Source organism: Hypanus sabinus, chromosome 25 (assembly GCF_030144855.1).
Source record: "Hypanus sabinus isolate sHypSab1 chromosome 25, sHypSab1.hap1, whole genome shotgun sequence".
NCBI lineage: Eukaryota > Metazoa > Chordata > Chondrichthyes > Myliobatiformes > Dasyatidae > Hypanus > Hypanus sabinus.
In genome coordinates this window covers 40,763,270-40,785,686 of record NC_082730.1, presented here as the reverse complement: position 1 = coordinate 40,785,686, position 22,417 = coordinate 40,763,270, and the positions used below count along the sequence as shown (strand labels likewise).

At 41.0% G+C, this 22,417-nt stretch overlaps 1 protein-coding gene across 1 annotated transcript in view; it reads right to left on the bottom strand.

Annotated features, from left to right (window-relative positions):
* Positions 1 to 22,417, bottom strand: part of LOC132381196 (neuron navigator 1-like) — a 752,075-nt gene that overhangs the window by 507,553 nt on the left and 222,105 nt on the right. The window contains exon 6 of the mRNA XM_059950487.1: positions 11,234 to 11,340. Coding sequence (XP_059806470.1) covers positions 11,234 to 11,340 — 107 coding nt within the window. The remainder of the gene's footprint in view (positions 1 to 11,233; positions 11,341 to 22,417) is intronic.

Sequence of the window (22,417 nt, the reverse complement as noted above, 5' to 3'; positions counted from 1 at the left end):
TACAGTCTACTCAAGGAAAGTCAACATGGCTTTGTGAAGGGAAGGTCATGGCTCACGAGCTTAGGTGAGTTTTTTGAAGAGGTAACAAAAGAAATTGATGAGGGTAGGACAGTAGATGTGGTCTACATGGATTTTAGCAAGGCATTTGACAAGATCCCCCACGAGAGACTCATCCAGAAAGTCATAAGGCATTGGATCAGTGGAACCTTGGCTATTTGGAAAAAAAAATTGCCTTACAGGAAGAAAGCTGAGGGTAGTAGTGAAAGGAAAGTATTCTGCCTGGAGGTCGGTAACTAGTGGAGTGCCGCAAGGATCTGTCCTCGGACCCCTGCTCTTAGTGATTTTTATAAATCACCTGGATGAACAGGCGGAAGGATGGGTAAGTAAGATTGTAGATGACACGAAGATTGGAGGAGTTGTGGATGGAGCTGCAGGGTGTTGAAGGTTACAAGAGGATATAGACAGGATGCAGAGTTGGGCAGAAAAGTGGCAGATGGAGTTCGATCCAGACAAGTGTGAGGTGATGCATTTTGGTAGGACAAAACTGAGTACAGGGCTGATGGTTGGTTGCTTAAGAGTGTGGATGAACAGAGGGAACTTGGGGTTCAAATCCATACATCCCTCAAGGTTGCTGCACAGGTTAATAGATAGTTAAGGAGGCCTATGGGATGCTAGGCTTCAATAATTGGGGGATTGAGTTCAAGGGTAGAAAGGTCATGTTGCAACTCTACAAACCTCTGGTGAGAACACAGAGTATTGTGTTCAGTTCTGGTCACCTCATTATAGGAAGGGTGTGGAAGCTATGGAGAGGATGCAGAGGAGATTTACCAGGATGTTGCCTGAATTGGAAAACAAGTCTTATGAGGCAAGGTTAGCAGAGCTTGGACTTTTCTCTTTGGAGCATAGAAGGATGAGAGGGGACTTGATAGAGGTCTAAAAAATTGTGAGAGGCATAGATAGGGTGGATAGTTAGTACCTGTTTCCTAGGGCACGAATAGCAAACACCAGAGGACATTGTACAAAGTTAAGGGAGGGAAGATTAGGGGAGAGATCAGGGGTAAGTTTTTTTACACTGAGTGTTGTGGGTGCCTGGAATGACTTGCCAGGGATGGTGGTGGAGGCTAAAACATTAGGGGTATTTAAGAGCCTCTTGGACAGACAGACAAATAGAGGGTTACAGGGAAGTGTGGGTTTAGTACTTTTTTTTAAGGAATATATGGGTCGGCACAACATTGAGGGCCGAAGGGCCTGTACTGTGCTGTAGTGTTCTTTGTCTAGTGTCTAGTGTCAATTTCTGCACTTGCCTCCTGTTGGGTCCCTTTGTCAGGGCATGGGGATTTATCCACCTTGATTTGCCTCAGGGTAGCAAACACAACCTCCTTTGTAATCTCTACAAGGGTCCATGAATTTGATGCTGCTTTCCTTTATTTCTACAGTACATCCGTCTCAGATTCGATTCTTCTGAGTAAATACAGATGCAAAGAATGACTAATCACGGAGTGAATAAAGTTATTCATTATCTCTAATTGCTCTAAGTAAACAATAGTAGAACTTCACAGCAATTATTTTCACAACCACATGGCTTGTTAGTTCAGAGTTCCACCAGATGCAACACAATTCCACCAAGTCACATCTTCCCACCCAACCTCCCTCTGCTTTCTGGTGGACTCCCTAATTTTTCTCCTCCCCCTCCAGCCTCCAGGAATCCAAACATCCCTTCCAGATGAGGCAGAGAATCACATATATCTCCTTCAACCTGGTCAATTGCACTTGGTGCTCTTCTACATCAGTGAGCCCAAACACAGGCATGGCACAGCTCTGCTGAGCCTCCATCATCTGTCTGCAATTGCCATGATGAGCTCCCACTCCAACTCTCCTCCCCATTTCGACACCTCATTTTACACTGCATCCTCTTCTACAAATTTCATCTATATACTAAGGGGAAATTTACAATGGTCAGTAAACCTACCTACACATCTTTGAGAGGTGGGAAGAAATGAAAACATCCACAGGAGCTCATGATCATGAAGAGATCCAGCAAACTCCACACAGATAGCATCTGAGGATCAAACCTGAGTCCCGAAAGTTAAAGGAAAACAGCACTGGTTGCTCTGTCACCATATCCTACCTTCCTTGATCTATTCCAAATTAATTCAAATTATATTAACATCATACAGCAAAATGCAGAGTGTCTTTACTATGAAGATGGACATAATGTCCCCGAAATTACTCATGATCATTATTAATAATAATGTCAATTATAAATGCAGCTGCAACATAGAGGCTCCACATACCCTCAGCATGGTTGTCTCAGCCCCAGCTTTAAGCCCAGTCTGCCAGATATGGCCATCGGGACTCGGTCAGCTGAGCCTGTGATAATATTTCTGCGGTATTTAGTTGTGAACACTGATCTGCTGACTTCTGTATAGTTGCTACCTTCAGAATTACTTCCAAACATTCTTCAACACAGTATTCAATAATCATCAGCTGAAGGATAACTATAATGAAAGGTGGTTTCCTTGCCAATAATTGACTATTACCTTCAAAGCTTATTATTATATATTTGCACCATTTATTTATAGTAATTTATGGCAGTCTGTATACAATCCACTGTATACAGTTCACCACAAAGATATTCCATGGTTGTTAAAGGAGCGGTCTCTAACGTTGGCTGAAAGGTATAAGCGTGGCCATGTTGAATTCGTACCTGACTAGTTTTAAGATCAGCATTCCTAATTTTCGCACCGTCCAGATGTCAGTGAAGAGGTGCTCACTTGAACTTGCGTCGCACTCAAGCTAAGTGCCTGGGTCATTGCTAGAAGTTTGTCATGTTTTGGCCTGATATTTTACAGCCCAACCCCCATTTCAGAGACCTGCAAGCTCTGCGTTTGCTGATATATAGAGACTAGACAGGGCAAGAGTTTCATACTTCCCTTCCTTAAGCAAATAATTGAGCCAGCTGTCTTTTTACAACAAACCAGTACGTTCATGACCACCATTATTGATTCCAGCTTTACTTAATTAACTGGATTTAAACACTCCAGATGTTGTGGTGAGATCTGAACTCATGTCTCAGCATTATTTATTCATCATCTGAATTACTGGTCCAGCCATATGTCAGTCATGATGTTACTGGTTAGGCAGTAGGATTTCCTCTTCAGTACTGTGGGTTAAGAGAATGTTCTGCTGGTAGTTCTGAGCTTCCTCGCTCCCCCCCCCCCCCCCTCTATCACCCTCTCTTTCCCTCTCTCTCTCAGTAACTTCATATTTTGTAAATTACAGGTTTATTCTATTAATCATCTGTACTTAAATTCCTGAGTAAAGAAAATGCTTACTCTATTCGAAAGCAATCATGTGGACCTCTCAAAAGCCAATATCAAGATGGTGTATGAAATTTATGGTCAATTACCTATCCTTGGAACTGTGGAGTGTAACTAGATTCCCCATTTATCCTTCATCACAATATTTAATCTGTTGCACAGATTACTGTCGTGTATAGCAAAATTCACAGATGCTACATCTTCTTGCTCTGTCCTACTCATTGGCAGTGGTCATTACCCTTGAAGAAATGTGTGCATATTCCACCTCCCTCTCTCTCTCACTCTCACGAACAAATGGGTGCAAGATTTCAGTGCTGTGGATTTCCATTTTCCTAAAATGGCTGCTAGTTGCTCCTCAAGCAGGAGCCAATGTGCTCCATCACCAACCTCTCAAAGCACTTCATCACAGTGAACATACGTGCTACTGAATGATAAACAATGAGGCAGGTTACCACACCCTACTTGGGCGCCGGTACAATTGAAGCCTGCTTGAAGCAGGTGGGTACCTCAGACAGCCAAAGCAACAGGTTAAATATACCAGTGAACACTGACGTCCTGAGTATTTGGCCAGGCACCACACCTGGGCCAGATGCTTTTCATGTGTTCATCCTCCTAAAGGATGCTCTACTGTCAGCATCAGAAACTGAAATCACAGGGTTACTGAGAACTGTAGGAGCCTGTGAAGGTGCCTCCATGCTTTGCTGGTCAAAGTAAACATAAAGGCATTGATCCACAGCAATTTGCCTGCATTCACAACAGGTCAACAGCAGATGCCATTTCACTGGCTCCTCACTCAACCCTGGAACAACTGCAAGTTGAAGGGTCATACATCAAAATACTCTTCATTGACTGCAGCTCTGCATTTAACACCATCACTCAAGGCCTACACCTCAATAACTCCTTGTGCAACTGGCTCCGTAACTTCCTCAGCTGCAGACCCCAGTCAGTTCGGATTGGCAACAACATCTCCTCCACAATCATCGTCAGCTGTATGCTTAGCCACTTGCTCTACTCGCTTTATACTTATGACTGTGAGGCTAAGAGCTCCAAAGCTAAATTTACTGCAAATTTGCTGACAACGCCACTGATATGGGCTGAATCAAAGGTGGTGATGAATCAACATATAAGGAGGGATATTTTAAAATCTGGTTGCATGGTGCCAGCAAAACCAAAGAACCGATTATGGAGTACAGGAGAAGGAAGCCAGAGACCATGAGCCAGTCCTTGTCAGGGGATCAGAGGTGGAGAGAGTTAGCAACTTTAAATTCCTCGGCATTATCTTCTCAGAGGATCTGTTCTAGATCTAGCCCGTTAAGTGCCATTACAAAGAAAGTACAGCAGTGCCTCTACTTTCCTAGATGTTTGCACAAATTCAGCACGTCATCTAAAACCTTGTCAGACTTCTATAAATGTGTGGTGTAGAGTTTACTCACTCATCATGGCCTGATATGGGAACACTAATTCCTCGGAGCAAAGCATCGAGATGCAATATGCCCTCCCTTTCCACAATTAAAACAGGTCAAGCCTGGAAACCTCTGGCCGTCTTGCGTTTCCCCCTCAACCTTACCGCTAGCTCCCGGTGGGACCTCTGCCTCACTCGTCGGACTTCCTCGATCATTCCCATGGTCTCTCTGGGAACTTCTATTTGAGGAAAACTTTGTCTTGTGGGTTAGGGCATATTCATCCGCGAACCCAGCAAATTCTGAAATGGACTTATTCGGCTTCTCATTCAAATACATCCGGATGTCCGCCGAAACACAACCTTTAAATTCCTCAATCAAAAGTAACTCCCTGAGACGCCCATAATCCTCGTCCACTTTTTCCGCGGGGCACTAACGGTCCAAGAGCACACCCTTCTCATAGGCAAACTCGGTATACGTCTGATTCCACCCTTTTCGTAAATTTCTGAACTTTCGTCTATATGCTTCAGCTACTAGCTCGTAACCCCGGAGAATGGCCGCCTTGACTTGGTCATATTTCTCTTCCCCTTCCCCCTCCGTGGACAACGCCGCTTATGCCCGCTGGGCCTTCCCTCTTAACACACTTTGCAACAACTCCACCCACTGCTCTTTGGGCCACTTCTGATTCACTGCCACCTTTTCAAAAAGCAAGAAGTAACTATCAACATCCGTCTCCTTGAACGGGGGTACTAACCTCAACGCCCGACTGACATCAAACCGCTCCTCTCGGTCCGACCCCTGACTTCGTTGCTCTTGCCTTAACTTCTCCATCTCCAAGTCATGTTTCCTCTCCTTCTCCTTCTCAGCTGCTTCCAGCTCTTTTTGCTTAATCCAACTCTAACTGAGCTACCCCACTAGCTGGTACCTTTTCAGGGATATTTTCCAATACCTCAGCTGTAAACACATTCTTCGCAATATAATACTGAGTTATTGCCCTTCGCACCTCCCGCTTTTTCATTGACAACCTCACCCCTGCGAGGTTTAACTCCTTCGCCAATTTTATCAAGTCCGATTTGGAGGCCACCTCCAGCGCCTCCAGAGTCGGGTTTTCTATAAATTCACCCACGTCCATCTTTGCTGGTTTCCCGTCTGGCTACCCACGTAACCAGATCCAAGTTTTGGACCTACAAGCCCGATTCACTGGCCCTCCAATTCAGTGTCAAATCCTGAGACGAGAACCCCAACTGTTACGAAATCCCGTAACTGGATCACTTACCAGCAAAGATAGAGAGGTCCGTTGAAGTCTGATGGTACTATTTTTAAAAGTCTTTATTTATGAAGGGGCACAAAAATACGATTAATACAAACATTCAGATAATATACGTTGTCACTACTCAATCTAAAAGCGCGGGTCTAATAATAACCATCAATAAGAAACAGCTCGATCGTTTGTCTAGGAGGGGATAATATATTGTCCGATGGAAATATAAAAGTCACTCAGTTCCGGCAGGCTTCAGCCTTTGGGGGGGGGGGGGGGGACCACTGGATTTTCACTTGTTGGAGAGAGAGAGATTGGTGAGGAAAGAAACTTGCCCGGGTCTTTATGAAGCGAATCCGTTGAGTCAGGGGAGCGGGCTTCCCCGTTGTTAGCTATAAGCTGGTTTCCGTGGTGCCAGTCACCAATTCCAGCAACAGAATCGAACGCACGTGACTTCCTTCAAATGGCTTCCTGCTACCACGGGATCGTTAGCGTTTCTTCTGGTGCGTCTGATAGGTTGTTCCCCCAGACTCTCTTTCATACTTCCTCACGGGGTCTCAGATGTCAATCAGGTGGGAATGATGCAATCTCTCTCTCAACCAGCCCACTTTGCCCGAGGGCCTGCACGTAGCATAGTCCCCAATCCACAAACGTTGTCTCCAGGAGACAATGGCCAGGTCTCTCTCTCATTTCCTGGGTCCTCTGAGCCAACCCAATAATGCTCTTGCAATTCTCACAAAGGAGGGGGCTCCCCCGCCCCTTCGGCCCCTCAGAGCTGTGGTGCATTCATAACAGCACAAATTCAGCATGTCATCTAAAACCTTGTCAGACTTCTATAAATTTGTGGTGTAGAGTTCACTCACTCATCACAGCCTGGTATGGGAACACAAATGCCCTTGAAAAGAAAAACCTACAGTACAAAAAGTAGTGGATACAGCCCAGCCCATAACAGGTAAAGCCCACCTGACTATTGACCGGACTTACTAGCAGCGCTGTTGCAGGAAAGCATCATCTATCATCCAGAACCCCATGCTCTCTTCTCACTGCTGCAATCAGGAAGCAGTTATCGGCCTCAAGTCCCACACCACCAGGTTCAAGAATAGTTATTACCCCTCAACCATCAGGCTCTTGAAACAGAGGGGATATCTTTACTCACCACAACCATGAACTGAGTCCATAATGTGTCCACCCACGTTTATGCACTCTACAACTCATGTTCTCAATATTTAATACTTACTATTTTTCTTTTTTTTTGTATTTGTACAGTTTGTTGCCTTTTGCACATTGGCTGTTTGTCTATCTCTGTCATGCATAATCTTTTATTTAATTTATTGTGTTTCTTCATATTTACTGTGTTTTTAGGGCAGATGTTTATTTGGGACAATCCTGAGGTTTCTAGCAGCTTCTATCTAACGTCAGTCATGTGCACTTGTGTGGCTGTTAGACATCACACTCTGCTTAGATTGAACGTTTTTAAAATAGCACCAGTTGTGTGTGTTTGTGGTCAAAAAAACTCATCTTTGACACAAATAGTTGGTGAGAAATAAGCCATAAGACAATTCAGAACTGTTTTGCTCACTGCGGTTTTAAGCATTCGGACTTGAAAATGCCAGAAACAGCTGGGAATGAAAATGAAATTATTTTATTACTTCAACAAATTAGGAACAAGGAAGAATTTGAAAGCATCAACAACCATCTTAAATGTTACAAAGGGAATGACGATTTGGAGGATGCAATCATTGAAATCATCATATGAAGGCAGTCCATTATCTGCACTACGTGTTTGCACTGATTTTGTTCATTTACGAACACAGCAGTGTATACTGGATGAATTCCTCCATCGATAGCAATTAGGAAATAATACACAATTTTATAGTACTGTAGTAGTACTGGTAATGTTCGAATTCATTCTGTATTTCATCTAAATACATAATTCATGGCTGAATTAAACAGCAGTCAGTCTATTTTATACTATTTAAACTATTTCCATGAAATTTTGGCAAATTTTGGCAATCATTTAATTTGGCCAAAATGTACCGGTATTTACATGTCACAATTAATTGGAATCAATTGTATATAAATTTATTTTAAGATGCATTCAAACATTGAAATATTTATTAAATGGACATATAAGATATAGTAGAATACAGTCACACAAAAATATATCATCCAAATCCCTGAGTCCCTGAATGTTGCAGCAGTCTGCTGTTAAATACAATCTAGCTTGTCTTCTGCCAAGCAAATACTGGGGAACAGTACCAACTCCAGCCTGGACACTGTGCCACACTGCCTATGGCACTCTAGTAGAGTGCCCAACTCTGACATCGCCCCTGGGCATCTGCAAATAGGTGACACCGCAGACTGAGGCCATGCAACACCCCTACCATTTGCCAATAGATTGACAATCTGGACTTGCAGCACTGCACACCACCAACGTCCAACAGGGTCTTGCAATCACAAGAACAGAATCTAAGATGATCACTCATTGTTAGACTACACACCTCCTTCATGTACAGATGTCTCTCTGTCACAGGCAGCATCATGATCTGCACCAAATCCAGCTCCTTTAGTTTCTCCATTAATGAACAACTCACTAATGGGGTAGACCTACAGTAGTTCTTAATGTCCAGCAGGGTCTTGCAATTATAAAAAATACATTTGAAAAAGACAATAACACCTTTGGTTGACCCCGTAGAAGCCACTGTGTTAGAGCACACCATGTTAGCAGAAAATACAACCATTTGTTCTTTGACATCCAATTACATAATCATTGCTGAATCCCAGCCCATTGACCAGAAATTTAATTGGACCCCGCACACATATAGATACTGGGCTAAAAAGCTAAATCAAAGAACAGGTATCCTGAGGATTTGTGTAATAACTTCCTGTGGTGCGTAGTGCATTTTCGAACATTCCCAACGTCTTTGAACCTGTTACAAGGCATAAATCAGGACTGGTTTGGATGAGCCTAACTCTAATAACAGTGGAGATGCTCAACATCATTCAGGACATTGCAACAAACCCACTTGATCAGCAACCCACCCAGAGAAACCATTCACCCCCCCTACTTTGCACAGTGGACTTCTCCTGCAGCATCTGTCAATCCTACGGCCTCTACCATCTGCCATCTGATATGCTGAGGGCAACAGGAACATAGGAACAACACCAGTAACACTCTTCTCTAATTCACACATCACCTTTGGCATGTAAAAATAATGCCCTTCCTTCACTGGAGCTCTGTCCAATTTCCCAACAGTGTTGTGGGAAAATTGCAATGTGAGACTTTGAGGAGATAACAGCTCAGGCTCACCACTATCTTCTCAAGGGCATTACGTGTTGGCCTTGCAGGCAATGCCCACTACCTGAAAAAATGTACCCATTTAAAGGGTCAAGTTCAGCATGCACTTGCAATGAATATGAAATTTCTGCAATGGTGCGTTGATTAACACTGGCAGGACATATACTGCAATGTCCTTAGAAGCATTGATGTACAGAGTGAGCTGGGGATACAAGTTCACAGATCCCAAAAAGTGGCAACAAAGGAAGATCAAGTAGTGTGGAAGGTGTTTAGTTTCATTGCCTTCATAAACAGACGTTCACTGCATAAGAGTTGGAACATCAGGTAGCTAAACAAGTTAAGCCACATTCAGTATAATGCATGCATTTCTGGTCAGCTCACAACAGAAGAGATGTGGTAGTGATAGAAAGAGTGCAGAAGAGATTCACAAGGATGTTACCTGGAATGGGCTTTAGTTACATAGAGAGGTCGGATAGGCCAGGATTGTTCTCACTGGGTGCAGAAGGCTGAGGGGTGGGCTTACAGAAGTTTATAAAATTATGAGGTGCATAGGTAACATTGTCAGTTCAAGTCTTTTCTTACAATAGAGGATGTGAGTGTAAAAGAGCAGATCTGAAGTGCTAGTTTTTTACCACAGTAAGGGGGTAGGTATATGGAACAAGCTGCAAGAGGTGGTGGTAACAGGTATAATCAAGGCATTTGAAAAAGCAAGTGGACAAGTACATGCATAGGAAAGTGGGAGAGGGTAAATGTCAAATGCAGGAAATTGGGGTTACAGTAGATAGGTGCTTTGTTCAGTATGAATGAGTGAGGCCAAAGCCTGTAATTGAACTGTACTTTTGCTATAAGTAACAAAAAAAAAAATCAGGGGAACCATACAACTTCCCTACTGTTCTAATCAAAATGTTGTTAATGGGGCTGATATGTATGCCTGCAAGTATTCATAAGTTGCTTAATCTTAAGAGTAACACTGGAATTAGGCACTGCCCTGTTTAGATATTCATTGGGTTATTCTCAAGACAGTGAACCCAACACCATGTTTAAAATCCCAATGTATTCCGATGAAACTTACATTTCGAGGTATCAGGCAACCATTCCTAAAAATGCTGTGCAATTCTTGCTACATTTTTGAAAAGAAAAATACTCAAAATCTTGTTTCAATGTCCTGATTGAAAACAGATTTATTGTCCAGCAAAATGTAAGTGCTTGAACGAAAACAGAAAAAAATACAGCAAAGAACCCATAATTTGATCATGGATTGCTGATCATGCTTGGGTAGAAATTCTTTTGCCCAGTGTACACTGTTCTAAATATTAATCCAGATGAGTCTAATCCAATTCATTATAACTACTTTGAACATGCTATTATTACCTCTGAAACTGGAATGTGATGCAATCCCATCAAAAACTATTACCAACTTCATCAAAAGAAAACGCTGTCAATTCATAGAAAATTAATTCCTAATAAGCCAGAGTAAATAATATTACAGATGCCCGCATCTGTGTGAACACTATTGTGCTCCTAAGCATATACTGTATAATAGACAAGTATGGCAGAAAAAAAGTTTCACAGAGAACAAGTTATAGTATTCTTTGCCTAGAAAAAGATGGTGAAGATTTGGTAAGAAATATACTTCAAATGATTGTACTTCAACAAGCCACCACAATATAGAAAGAGAATTTTAAAACAAAGTATTCAGCATATTTGCATACAGGTGTTTGCTTATGAATGTTCGTTTTACGCCACTTCGCTTTTACAAAAGACCTACATTAGTAACCTGTTTTCACATTAGAAAGAGGATTTTCGCTTTTATGGAAATTTTCCCCATATAAATGAATGGTTCTTCGCTTTACACCATTTTGGCTTAAGAAAGGTTTCATAGGAACGCTCTACCTTTGTAAAGTGGGGGACACCAGTATTTAATATTTAAGGGAAAATTGTATGAAAATTACATTACCAATATCTTCAAAAGTTTTTCTTTGTTTCCAGTTGCTTTCCCCTGTATTGGGATAGGCTGTAGACTCTTTTCCTTCTATAGTATTGCTTTCCCTCTTTGTTTCTCCTCTGAAACATGAAAAGATACAATGATTTGATGTAAAAATTATATTTTCATGAGTAAAACTGAGATCAAACTAAACAAACTTCAAAGAATACCTTCTAAAGCTTCTTTCTGTTGGGATGAGATCATCACACTACAGTTTTCTTTTTTTTTCAAAATATCAATGCCATCATTTCTATATTTACAGCCATTTATTAAGGTATTTCTGAATGGCATACATTTCATTAACAGAGGTCAATTTACAGTCTTCTTCATGCATGAAGTGTTAGTTGTCAGAAACAAACATCAGAAGTTCAGAGAAAATACGAAGATGGTATTCATTCCCATATTCTGACTCATTGTGCACATAATTCTAATCAATCTTTCACTTTTATCACAGTATCTAAACAGATGCACTGACAATCTAAATGATTCTGTCAAAGTTAATCTAACTGCACATCTTTCTCGAACCATCTACAGTCTTTGATACAGGTGATTCTATAGTCCAAGGGCATGGATAGTAGAAATACTGCCTCAGAGCTCTGCCAGTCTAGTTCAAACCTAACTTCTGTAGTTGTCAGGATGGAGTTTTCACCTTCTTGTTGTGATTGCCAGGATATTTCAGCTTCCTCTACATCCCAAAGACATGCAGGTCAATAAGTTAATTGGACATATCAAATATGACAGTGGTGGAATCTGGGGGAACTGATAGGACTAAGGGGAGAGAAAAATAGGATTAATGCAAGCTGGTGTGTAATGTCAGTGAAGTCAATAGGCCTGTTTCTGGACTGTACGACTAAGAGAGTTGTTCAACCTCCTGCAGCTTTTCCTGATCACATGATTCTCCATTATTATCCACCCTGGTGAGGATGCACTCAACAGGCACTATTCTTACCTGAAAACCACCTGCATTAGCTTCTCTTAGTCTTCTTGATTTCATATTAAATTAGGCTTATCTTTGGATAACTCCCCTTTCTCATTTACTGCCTGCTGAGTGTCTCCAGTAGTTTAAGTTTTTACAGCAGGTTCAGTCAACCATTTAACCAAATATTTCCCAAATGTCTGGATGCTATTTCACATATGGCCTAATTTCACTATTTTTTTTTCCATAAATGACAAAGTTTCAAGCATTCTTACGATGAAAGTGTCAAAGATTTTCTTTACAGCAGGAAAATGAAACTTTATTCACCACCAAAAAATATTTCAGTAACATTAATGATAACATTATTCACCTAAAAGACACAGAGCCAGCCTTCTGAAGCATGTTGACAGTGCCCAATTCTGCTTCGGTAGCTTGGACTCTCCAAATTGAAATACTGCTTGACTAATGCCCAGTAATTTAATGAACTGAAATTATGTCCAAATAACTACTGGCAAAACCAGTTATCTTCCTCACTCCCCAGCAAAAATCCTGTTCTTTAATAACATAGTCTTTCTCACCAGAAACTTTGAAATCAAACCATGCAATTTGCAATATCTGAGCTTGGAATTACCTTTCTCCACCTCTTTAACATTATTTGGCACTGCTCCTACTTCAGTGCACCTGCTGCTGAAAGCCACAAATATACCCTTCTCACCTCAAAGGAAATAGAGAATCATCCACTTAATGCAAAAAGTCCTTGCCAGATGTGTTGGATTTGGTGAGGGACTATCTTTCAGTATGGAACTCAGTGGGTAGCTCAAATGAAATACACAGCCATCAGGCAGGTCTAGAGAGAGGTTCTAGTTGACATCATTTGTCGCTCCTGCTATCCAAACAACCAGAGGTATGTGAAGCAGACAGCAACAATGTACAGCGCTCTCTCTGGGCAGAATTGTTGGACGACACCTGACCAATGCAACAAAGTGGGAACTCAGCTCCAGGATGCTCCATCAAGTTCCAAGTTGCATTGTAACTGTCACTGTATATCCATTTCCAACACAGTCTGCATTTAAAGCTGGAATGAGCCACAAAGCCACAAAGTTGGCCTTTGCCCAAGAGTCTTCTGACTGTCCAGCTTGATGACTGAAAGAACATGGACACAAGGAGTGCTGTTGATCAGGGAAGTGCATGTATCTGTGCTTCCAAATACTGGTCTTCAGAATCAGAATCGGGCTTAACATCGTTGGCATATGCTTGTGAAATTTGTTGTTTTGCCGTAGTAATACATAATAATAAAAAAAATATAAATTACAGTCAAAATTAAATTAAGTAGTGCAAAAAGAGAGCAAAGTAAAGGTGAGGTAGTGTTCCTGGGTCCATTCAGAGATCTGTTGGTGGAGGGGACGAAGCTGTTGCTGAAACACTGAGAATGTTCTGCAAGTAGTCTCACAATAACTACTGATTCAGGGAATGAATACAGGGCATCTGTAGTTTCTAAACAGCTCCCACCTGATGTGATGTCTCATACAAATGCAGTCTGTCTCTTAGGATGATAATATCTCTGGCAACGATTACTGCTGGTCTCTACTCAAGGAGAAGGAGTACCTTCTGCCCAACACCCATCACATCCCTTACTGCCAAATGCAGCCCGACATAAATACGCATACAATGATGCAAATACTAAAGATAAAAATTAGCTTTATTTGTCACATGGACATCTAAACGCACAGTGAAATGCGTCATCACATCGAGGATGTGCTGAAGGCAGCTCACAAGTGTGTCGTGCTTCCAGCACCCACATAACCTGCCTACAGCTTTCTAACCCTAAACTGCATGTCTTTGGAATGTGGGAGGAAACCGAAGCACTCCGAGGAAACCCAGTCATGGGGAGAACATATAAGTTCCTTGCAGGCAGCAGCAGGAATTAAAGATGGCACACTTAGAGACGACATCTGGGAAAAGTTGCACCAACCACGACACTTCAAAGCCACCCCAGAGTAAATTGAAAGTAAAACTGCTCTTCACCTCTACAGCATGGTGTGGAAGCTGCCTGGGGCTTCTGGCTGGTGTTGGTGACACGGCAATGGAAACTATTGGCGTCCATTTCTCTTGAAGCTGGTGGACATCAAAGGTTCTGATAGGACCTACCTTCCCAGTCTGAAACATTGCACTCATCCTCAGTCACCTAAACGTTCAGCCCTTACCCCCCTGTTCCAGGTCACGATGGAAGCTGAGTGACAGAGCTTCTGAAGCACGTATGACTGGCAACAAAGAAAGTCAGTGTATATCCAGACTCACACGCAACTTGTAAAATCAAAAAAAAAAATTGAAAAAAAACTAAACAGTCCAGGCAGCATCTGAGGATTGTGAAAGGAGTAAATACTTCAGCTTGATGGCCTTTCATCAGTATCTCTTTTAGCATCTCTGGTGTTCTGATATTGTGCCAGGGTCTTCTGTCCCATGGAATGAAGACAGTTCTGCTCCAAATCAGTTCTGAATTATTTAATGTTCCCTTAAAAGTGCATGGTTACAGGAATTGCACTGTGTTAGGAAATGTTTTCTTTCACGTCAACCACACTGCTTCAACTACCTATTTCAAGGAGTGGCCCGTGCATTGGCATCACTTGTGCGGACTCTAAGTGCATCTTGCATTGACAAGTTATGCGCATGGAAGCAGCTGATCGAAGATTGATTATGTGCCATCAGGTAGCAATTATATTTCACACTCAGTCAATTGTGTAACACATTAAAAAGTTCCAGATTATTAATCTCTCGGGCAGTCATTTTTGCTGTGTTTTTCATCATGTTTACTTTAGTAAGTTACTGAACACTTACTGCTGATAATGTGTGGACTCAGCACAAACTGGGCTTCAAATTATGGATATAAAATTTTGACTGATTCTGTCAAGCACCCATTAAAACAACACAGCCTAAGAGATCAGTGGTAAACCATGTTGACGTAAAGGCTGCAGAATTTTAATGCGAACTCAAATGGCTTTTTACCCATTTTGCCTGTTCAAGTGAATACAGTAGTGTAAGGGAGCTCATTTAAAAACAACAGTGCATTCACCTTTGCAGCTGTTTCATATTAACACAAAAGTCAAATTTAACAGAATTTACCCATAATTAATAAGCACAGCTCCTTTAAGACTAATAAAAGTTAGCATTTTAAGTGCTAACTTTTATTTAGCATAAGTTTTATTTAAAAAGTTATTAAAGAGACTATATAAATAGCTAACACTACAGGGGTTGAGACAAATGCAGGGTATTGTGAACAGCAATGGCCAGGCTAAAACCCTTTTGTCAGTTGGTACAAGTCAAAAAATAGGAAATTCTGCAATTGCTATTTTTATCTCATATACAAGCAAGTACACCACCAGTAACTCCAATCCCAAGCAAATGGCAACATGAGCACCTATTCTTCAGTAAGTAAAATGATGAGTGTCAAGGCCATAGCTGTGCTGGAAAAATCAACATCACATTTTAATAACAAATCAAATGTTTGCATTTGCAAATTTGTTGCTCAGTTCTACTCCCCGTGGCTGGGTTCAGGACACTGACTACAGGCCCGATTTATCTTGCAGCGGACAGTTTTTGGCAGGGGAGGTGATGGATTTGGGTATTGCCAGTCCTCATAGCATGGCTTGGTACTCATACTTATAGGGGTAGGTGACTGGAATGGGATTTTATTGTCAATAGAGAAAATTGCAAGGAGGCATGATTTACAATTAGATGTAGGTATGAGAAAAGCATCAGGACATTTTGATACTGGTGTTGTAAAGTGTCAAAGACACCAGATAGATCACACTTCTTTCAATTGCTAAGGGTTAATATGACTGGGCATGGATACAAGGCTTAATACAATTGATCTGGACAGAAAACATTATGGAATCCTTTCCTGAAGTAAATAATTGATGCCACACTAACATTAATGTTTAATAGCTTGGATAGATAACTGAAATAAACTGGAATAAAATCATTTGGAAATAGGTAAACACAAGGGCACAGACACATTCAAACGGGAATTAAATGTCAGAAGACCCGTTTCTATTATGCATTTTTATATAATACTTCTTTGTAATAATAATAATTCCTTTATTAGTTTCAGTCAAATTCCAATCCAACGCCAGTAAACTGATAAGGACTGTTTATTTGGTCTTCTATGGGTGTTATTCTTATTTAAAAAATTTGTTTTATTTTGCATATATTCAATGTGTTGATTTAAAATTTGTCAGACCATTTAACAGAAATCTCCTCACTAGAACGCTGTGATTTCTTGGCCAAACAATCTGTTTAGAATTGTGGCTGCTAGATCTTCCGCGATCGTGCTTTTTATTTTAATCCAGTGTTGCAAGAGTCAGGCAGTAGCTTGGCTGCTTTGATTTAAATCAGTGACTTTCTTCCCATTTTTGCCACATAATAGTCTGGATCCATTAAGATACTGATGTTAATAAAAAATAGCAGCTTAAAATATTGGCAATTCAAAATATTAATAAGATACTATAAGCACACACTGGTGATATTTCACCAAATTGATTGATACAGAAATCTTGACAAGGCCATTGTTTGAAAATGAAGTTCTCTGAATCATTTTTGAATTTAGCTTATGCTAATAACATCATTTTTATTTCACTATTTGAGTCCGACGGTTGTTATCATTTTCTCCTTTATTATGCTACTTACACAAAAGCTGTAATAGCCTTTTTCAAAGGAGACCGGTGAAAATGGAATATGGGGCGGTTTTATCCCAACAAAAAGGTCTTTCAGTTTAGCCTGTTAACCAGATAAAATTCAGGAAGGTCATGCTGGGAGGAGATCTTTCAGCACCAGCTGGGGTTATAGATTCAAGCTATTCCGGGAAGTTCCAAAGTATATGTAACCAGTATGTGCAGGCAGAGCATTAATATTTAAGTGAAGGTAATCAGCCCCGTGGTGAATTTTAGCTCGGATATGTTTGCCAGCTGGGTGCCGTTATGCTGGCACAGATGAGTCCTTCATTATGGGTTCCCTTAAAATTGCTCTGCCACTGATCTCTTTGGACTTTGACTGAGTTAACATTTCTGTGTGCGTCAACATTAATATATTGGACTCCTGGCGATGCTCTTCTGCAAGGTTGCCATACTTATTGAAGTCCACTTGTAAAATATAAATGCAATCTAATGATTCTTCAGAATTAAGTTACACTCCAAATATCACCACCGATACATTTGTGAGCGCAAATTAAGAATTGGCAGCACATGGATAAAGATTTCGAACAAATGGCAAAAATTGTTAAAATTTTTCTCATCACTTATGAGAAAAAAGGGCTAGAAAATGTACTGTCCTTGAAAAGGCAATTAAAGTGGAGTTTTGAGATTCCTGTGACATTTTTGTGAAAGATCTCCAATTAAGATTTAGTTTGTGAATAAGGCCAAAGGTGTAGAGCACAAGGCCTGTTCTATTATGAACGAAATTCTTTTGCATATACAACCACAGAGCAAGTTAACTGAGCAGTAATTTGCCAGCAAAGTAGTGAGGATCAGATGGATGAAGACCAGAGATTTGTGAAAGTGATTGTGAGGTGGGCAGCAGGGCAAGAGGGAGGATCACCAGGAAAGCAATTGGGACTGATAGCCCACCTCCTATCAGTGAGATAAGTGTAGGTGGGGGAGGTCAGTCAGTGTAAGCAGAAGGGAGGTGACGAGCTGGAGTCACGGGTAAACTACTTAGAAACACAGTTCAGGGTTGGCACAGCAGTGTAGCAGTTAGCATAAAGTTATTACTGCACATACAACTCTGATTCAATTCTGCCAGTCTGAAAAGAGCTTTTCCATTTTCTCCGTGACCGTGTGGGTTTCTCCTGAGTGCTGAGGTTTCTTCCTACATTCCAAAGACAAAATGGATGCTAGGTTAATTGGTCACATAGGTGTAAATGGACGACGGGGGCTCGTTGGGCTAGAAGGGTCAATTACTGTGTCGTATCTCTAAGTAAATAAAATGGAGGTGGAGCAAAAAAATGGGGTAGGTTACACAACAACAGTGAGGGTGGAAATAATGTGGACATGATTAATACTGGAAAAGGGAAGAAGCATCCATCTGGGAAATGAAAATCATGGACTCCCAGCAGCAGCCAAATTAAACCCATCCCCTAGTTCTGTACCATTTTAACCAATGGCTTCGATACTCAAGCAAAGCCTGCTTCAGGTGCAATGCTCCTATTGCTTGCTGCCTTCCTTCAAGGAGAACAACTTTGCTCAAGTAACACCAACATTTCTATTGCACATCTCACATGCCTGATGGTTCTCTGTCCATGCATTGTACAGAGTGTGTGTTAACAAAATCCTTGCAAAGGAATAGAACCACATCATGAACTCTGATCAGTAGCTAAAATCAGGTCTATTTTGGTAGCTTTCTATCACAGAGCAGAGAAATACACTCTTCTACATGGAAGGCACTTCTACACTGCAAGGTGCTAAGATCTGGAATGCACTATATGAACAAGTGACAGAAGGAGATTCAAAAACTTTCAAAAGAGATTTGGATGAAGGGGAAAAATATACTTGAAAGGGTTAAGAAGAAAGGCAGGTGAGTGGGACTCCTGGTTACTTCCATCGTGGAGCTCTAACAAACAGAATTGCTCAGCAATCCCCTCTGTGTAACTTTGAGAGTCTATGCATTCAGCAGGATGTTTCAACTTCATCTTTTCTCCTCTTTTCATTCCTTGGAATGAACATATACTGGGAGAAGGCAAGAGAATAGGGATGAGCGGGGTAATAAATCAACCATAATTAAATAGTGGAACAGACTCAATGACTTCTCCATCTTATTGTCTTATAACATCATGTACTCCACCAAGAAAAACACATTTCACTTAACTTTAAATCAAAGAGTTCTTTCAGTGGCATCAAGCAAGTCTACAATGCCCATGGGCCAGAAAGTTCCATCCAGGCTTTTTAACTTTGGCCTTGTCAGAATAAAAACCACTTGCAAGATTCTCCTCAGGCTTTGCCACATCCTGTTCTGCTTCATGTTCTGTTAACTATTTTCCCAACAAAAATAGAACGCACCTTCAAGACTTCAAAAGCTTTGAAAAGACCTCATTTCCTATTACGTTTTTTTTAATTACTGGGTGTTTTTTTTTGCTCCTGAACAGCTGCTTATAAGGGAAGGATACAAAGAAGAAAGGAAGCATCCAATCTCAATATTTTTAGCCTAAAAATGAAGCAGAAAAGAATGACTGAGGAGGGCCATAAGATTCATTAAGTGCTCAAAACTGAAACATTCAATTAAATTCACAACTGTGGTAATGTTTCAATTGATGTTATGGGCTAACAACCACTTTCCCCGCACAGCCACTTCCTGACTTGGATGTTGCCATTTTGTGCACACAGTGGGTAGAGACTAGATCTTCCATGTTTACGCCAGGACATGATTGTGCTGAGTAAGATGTTCGTTACACAATGGCATTAGCTAAAGGCTAAGGTTATGATTCCTCACGCTCTCTCAGTTGCTTCAGTGTGGATACTAAAACAATAAATAATAACGTGGGGCTACGGAACCAAACCAAACCCGGAAGTCAGAACGTGACAAAATCTGCTTCTGTGCTGCAAGCAGCTGGGGACAAATCTCTCCATTTCTGAGTCCTGTGGGAAGAGGAGAGGTTTTATATTCACTGCATTGTTTATTAAATATTTTATACTTCTATACATTTATATCGCAGTACCTTCTTAAGTATTTCAATTGTTATGCTCCATTTGTATCCTCAATGGTACCAAGGAAGAAAATGTAAAAAAATCAACAAAAAACCAACAAAATTGATTAAATGGCCATATATTTCAAATTGAGTGGTGCTGGAATTTGAAGGGGAACTTACATATTTTAAGTCCTGTGCTCACTGTCCTTAGTGATAAAGATTTATAACTCCCAAACAAGAGAGAATCTGCAGATGCTGCAAATCCAAGCAACACCCATGAAATGCTGGAGGAACTCAGCAGGCCAGGCAGCATCTACGGAAAAGAGTACAGTCGACATTTCCCGCCGAGATTTAGAACTGACAGGCGCTAAGGTCAATGAGGTACTGTGATACATGCTTAATTCTGTAGCCATGGAGACATTCCCTGAAAACAATTTGAGCACATCAGAAATGAGGTCCACAATCCCAGAAAGGGCGGGGTAAACTTCACATGCCTGGTGGCATACTGTCTGTTAGAAGCAAATTAAATTGACCTCACATTTTTTTTAGCATCAACTCATTTCAAGATACAATGGCTAAGAGCACTGCTTTAGCTGGGAATCTGCAACTTGCCGGAAGAGGTGGGAACGACCATGCTATTGCTGGCAATAAATCCTCTCCAAGCCCTAAAGGATGCAGTTTTATGTCGAGTCACCTCATGCTCACTTACTACTTAGGGAAAACCCACGGGAGTATGGGATTAGTGCTAAATGTTTGTAAGTCACTCTCTCACATCAAAGGGGAAGGAAACCCACTGCTCACTTGCACATGTGCCATAAATAGGATTACAATTACACTGAGGTCGCTGTACTTATAAAAACTGTCCCGAGCAATGCGTCACACTGAACAGGAATGGTTTACTTCAAGTTTTTATTTAGAAATGGAATCAAGGCTATAACTTTCCATTGCATTAATTGATTAGTAAGAACACTTGTAACAAACTACTAATGGAAAAATAAACTCAGGGATCAAAACTGATTTGCTTATTTTTATTTTCAAAACAATAGACGGCAGGGAAATATGCTGGATGATGGGATTGCCGTAAAAGCTACCATGGACATGATGGGTCAAATAGCCTCCATCTAAGCCACAAGCAAACGTGGAAATATGGATTTTTTGGGCAAGGAAAAATATTCTTCTTTAGGCTTGTGCTTTGCATGGTTTCTAACATACCAAGATGTAAGCACATCTGAATTATTAAAACGTGGCAATATTCATTTCCACCACCAGGGGGAATAAACCAAGGAAAAGGATTGCATCTGTTTAAGGAAGTGATAAAGAATGCAACAAAAAGGATAGGACTTAAAAATCGACTAACTCTGCCACATGGAAATAAAAGAAAACTTAAGGAAACACTGTTCACCTTACTTTGGATTTAGAAGAAAGAGAATATTTGTGGAAAGATGCTGCTATTGCAATTGCATTGGAATTATTTGGCCAGGGACAAAGTAGTTCTGAACCGCAGATTTTCCACATTGGTCGGTCAAAAGGCTGCCAGAGTTTGGAGATTTTGCTGTGTTGACAAACTGACTCATTGCTTGATGTTTTAACATTGAATTGGCTGAGGTCTGGTATCTATCATAGGCAGGGATCTCAGGAAGTAGTTGCGGATTATTTCACTGTCACTTCTATTTAAAGAAATAAATCAGCCTTGCCTTGCATAAATGTTAACTCTACCGCATAGAAAATAGAGGATAAAGGTAGCTTGGCCTGGGGAGGAGAGCAGGGAGCTCGAAATTCTGAAGAATTCCACAGATAAGGGAAATCTGGCAGGCAAACGCAGATCAAGGGAGCATAGTCTTCAAATTAAAGCCAGACCATTCATGGTTGAAATCAGGAATCACCTCCTCACACACAAAAATCTGTAAATTTCTTTAGAAAGGCTAGGAATGCTGACTTAGGCTACATCCACCCTAGACCGGATAATTCTGAAAATGCCGGTTTCGTGTAAAAACGATAGGCGCCCACACTATGCATTTTTAAAAGTATCTCTGTCTACATTGAAATGGAGATTTCGGCGAATCTCCTCCTACTGCGCATGCGCAGGACACATCTACTGAAAACAAGCAACCTGTTTGGTGTCGAATCTCGGTGTGAAAGTGCGCATTTGTGTAGTTACAGACTAGAAAAACTTAAAACAATGAACAGCTGTTGGCTCTCGCACAGGAGAACTTAAAAGTTAAAAAAAACAAATACTGGAGCGTACGGAGGCAACTGACAGGGAGTTCACAGACTGTATGACCCAGCTGACGTCTAACATTGAAAAACTGACTAACTCTGTTGCATTAATAAAGCACCTTGTTAAATGTATAAATCATGTCTGCATCAGTGTTATCTTGTATTTCCATACAATGTTACATTAGGCTGTTACACATCTATTGTCAGAGAAGTACTTGGATAAATAGGTAAACCACCTTCATACAAGCAAGGACAGAAAACAGGGCAAAGTGGGTATACTTATTTATTCAGTAAGTTATGGGTCAAAGTATTTGGTGAGTACATTTCTGACTCTTCAGGCATCAGTCTCGTT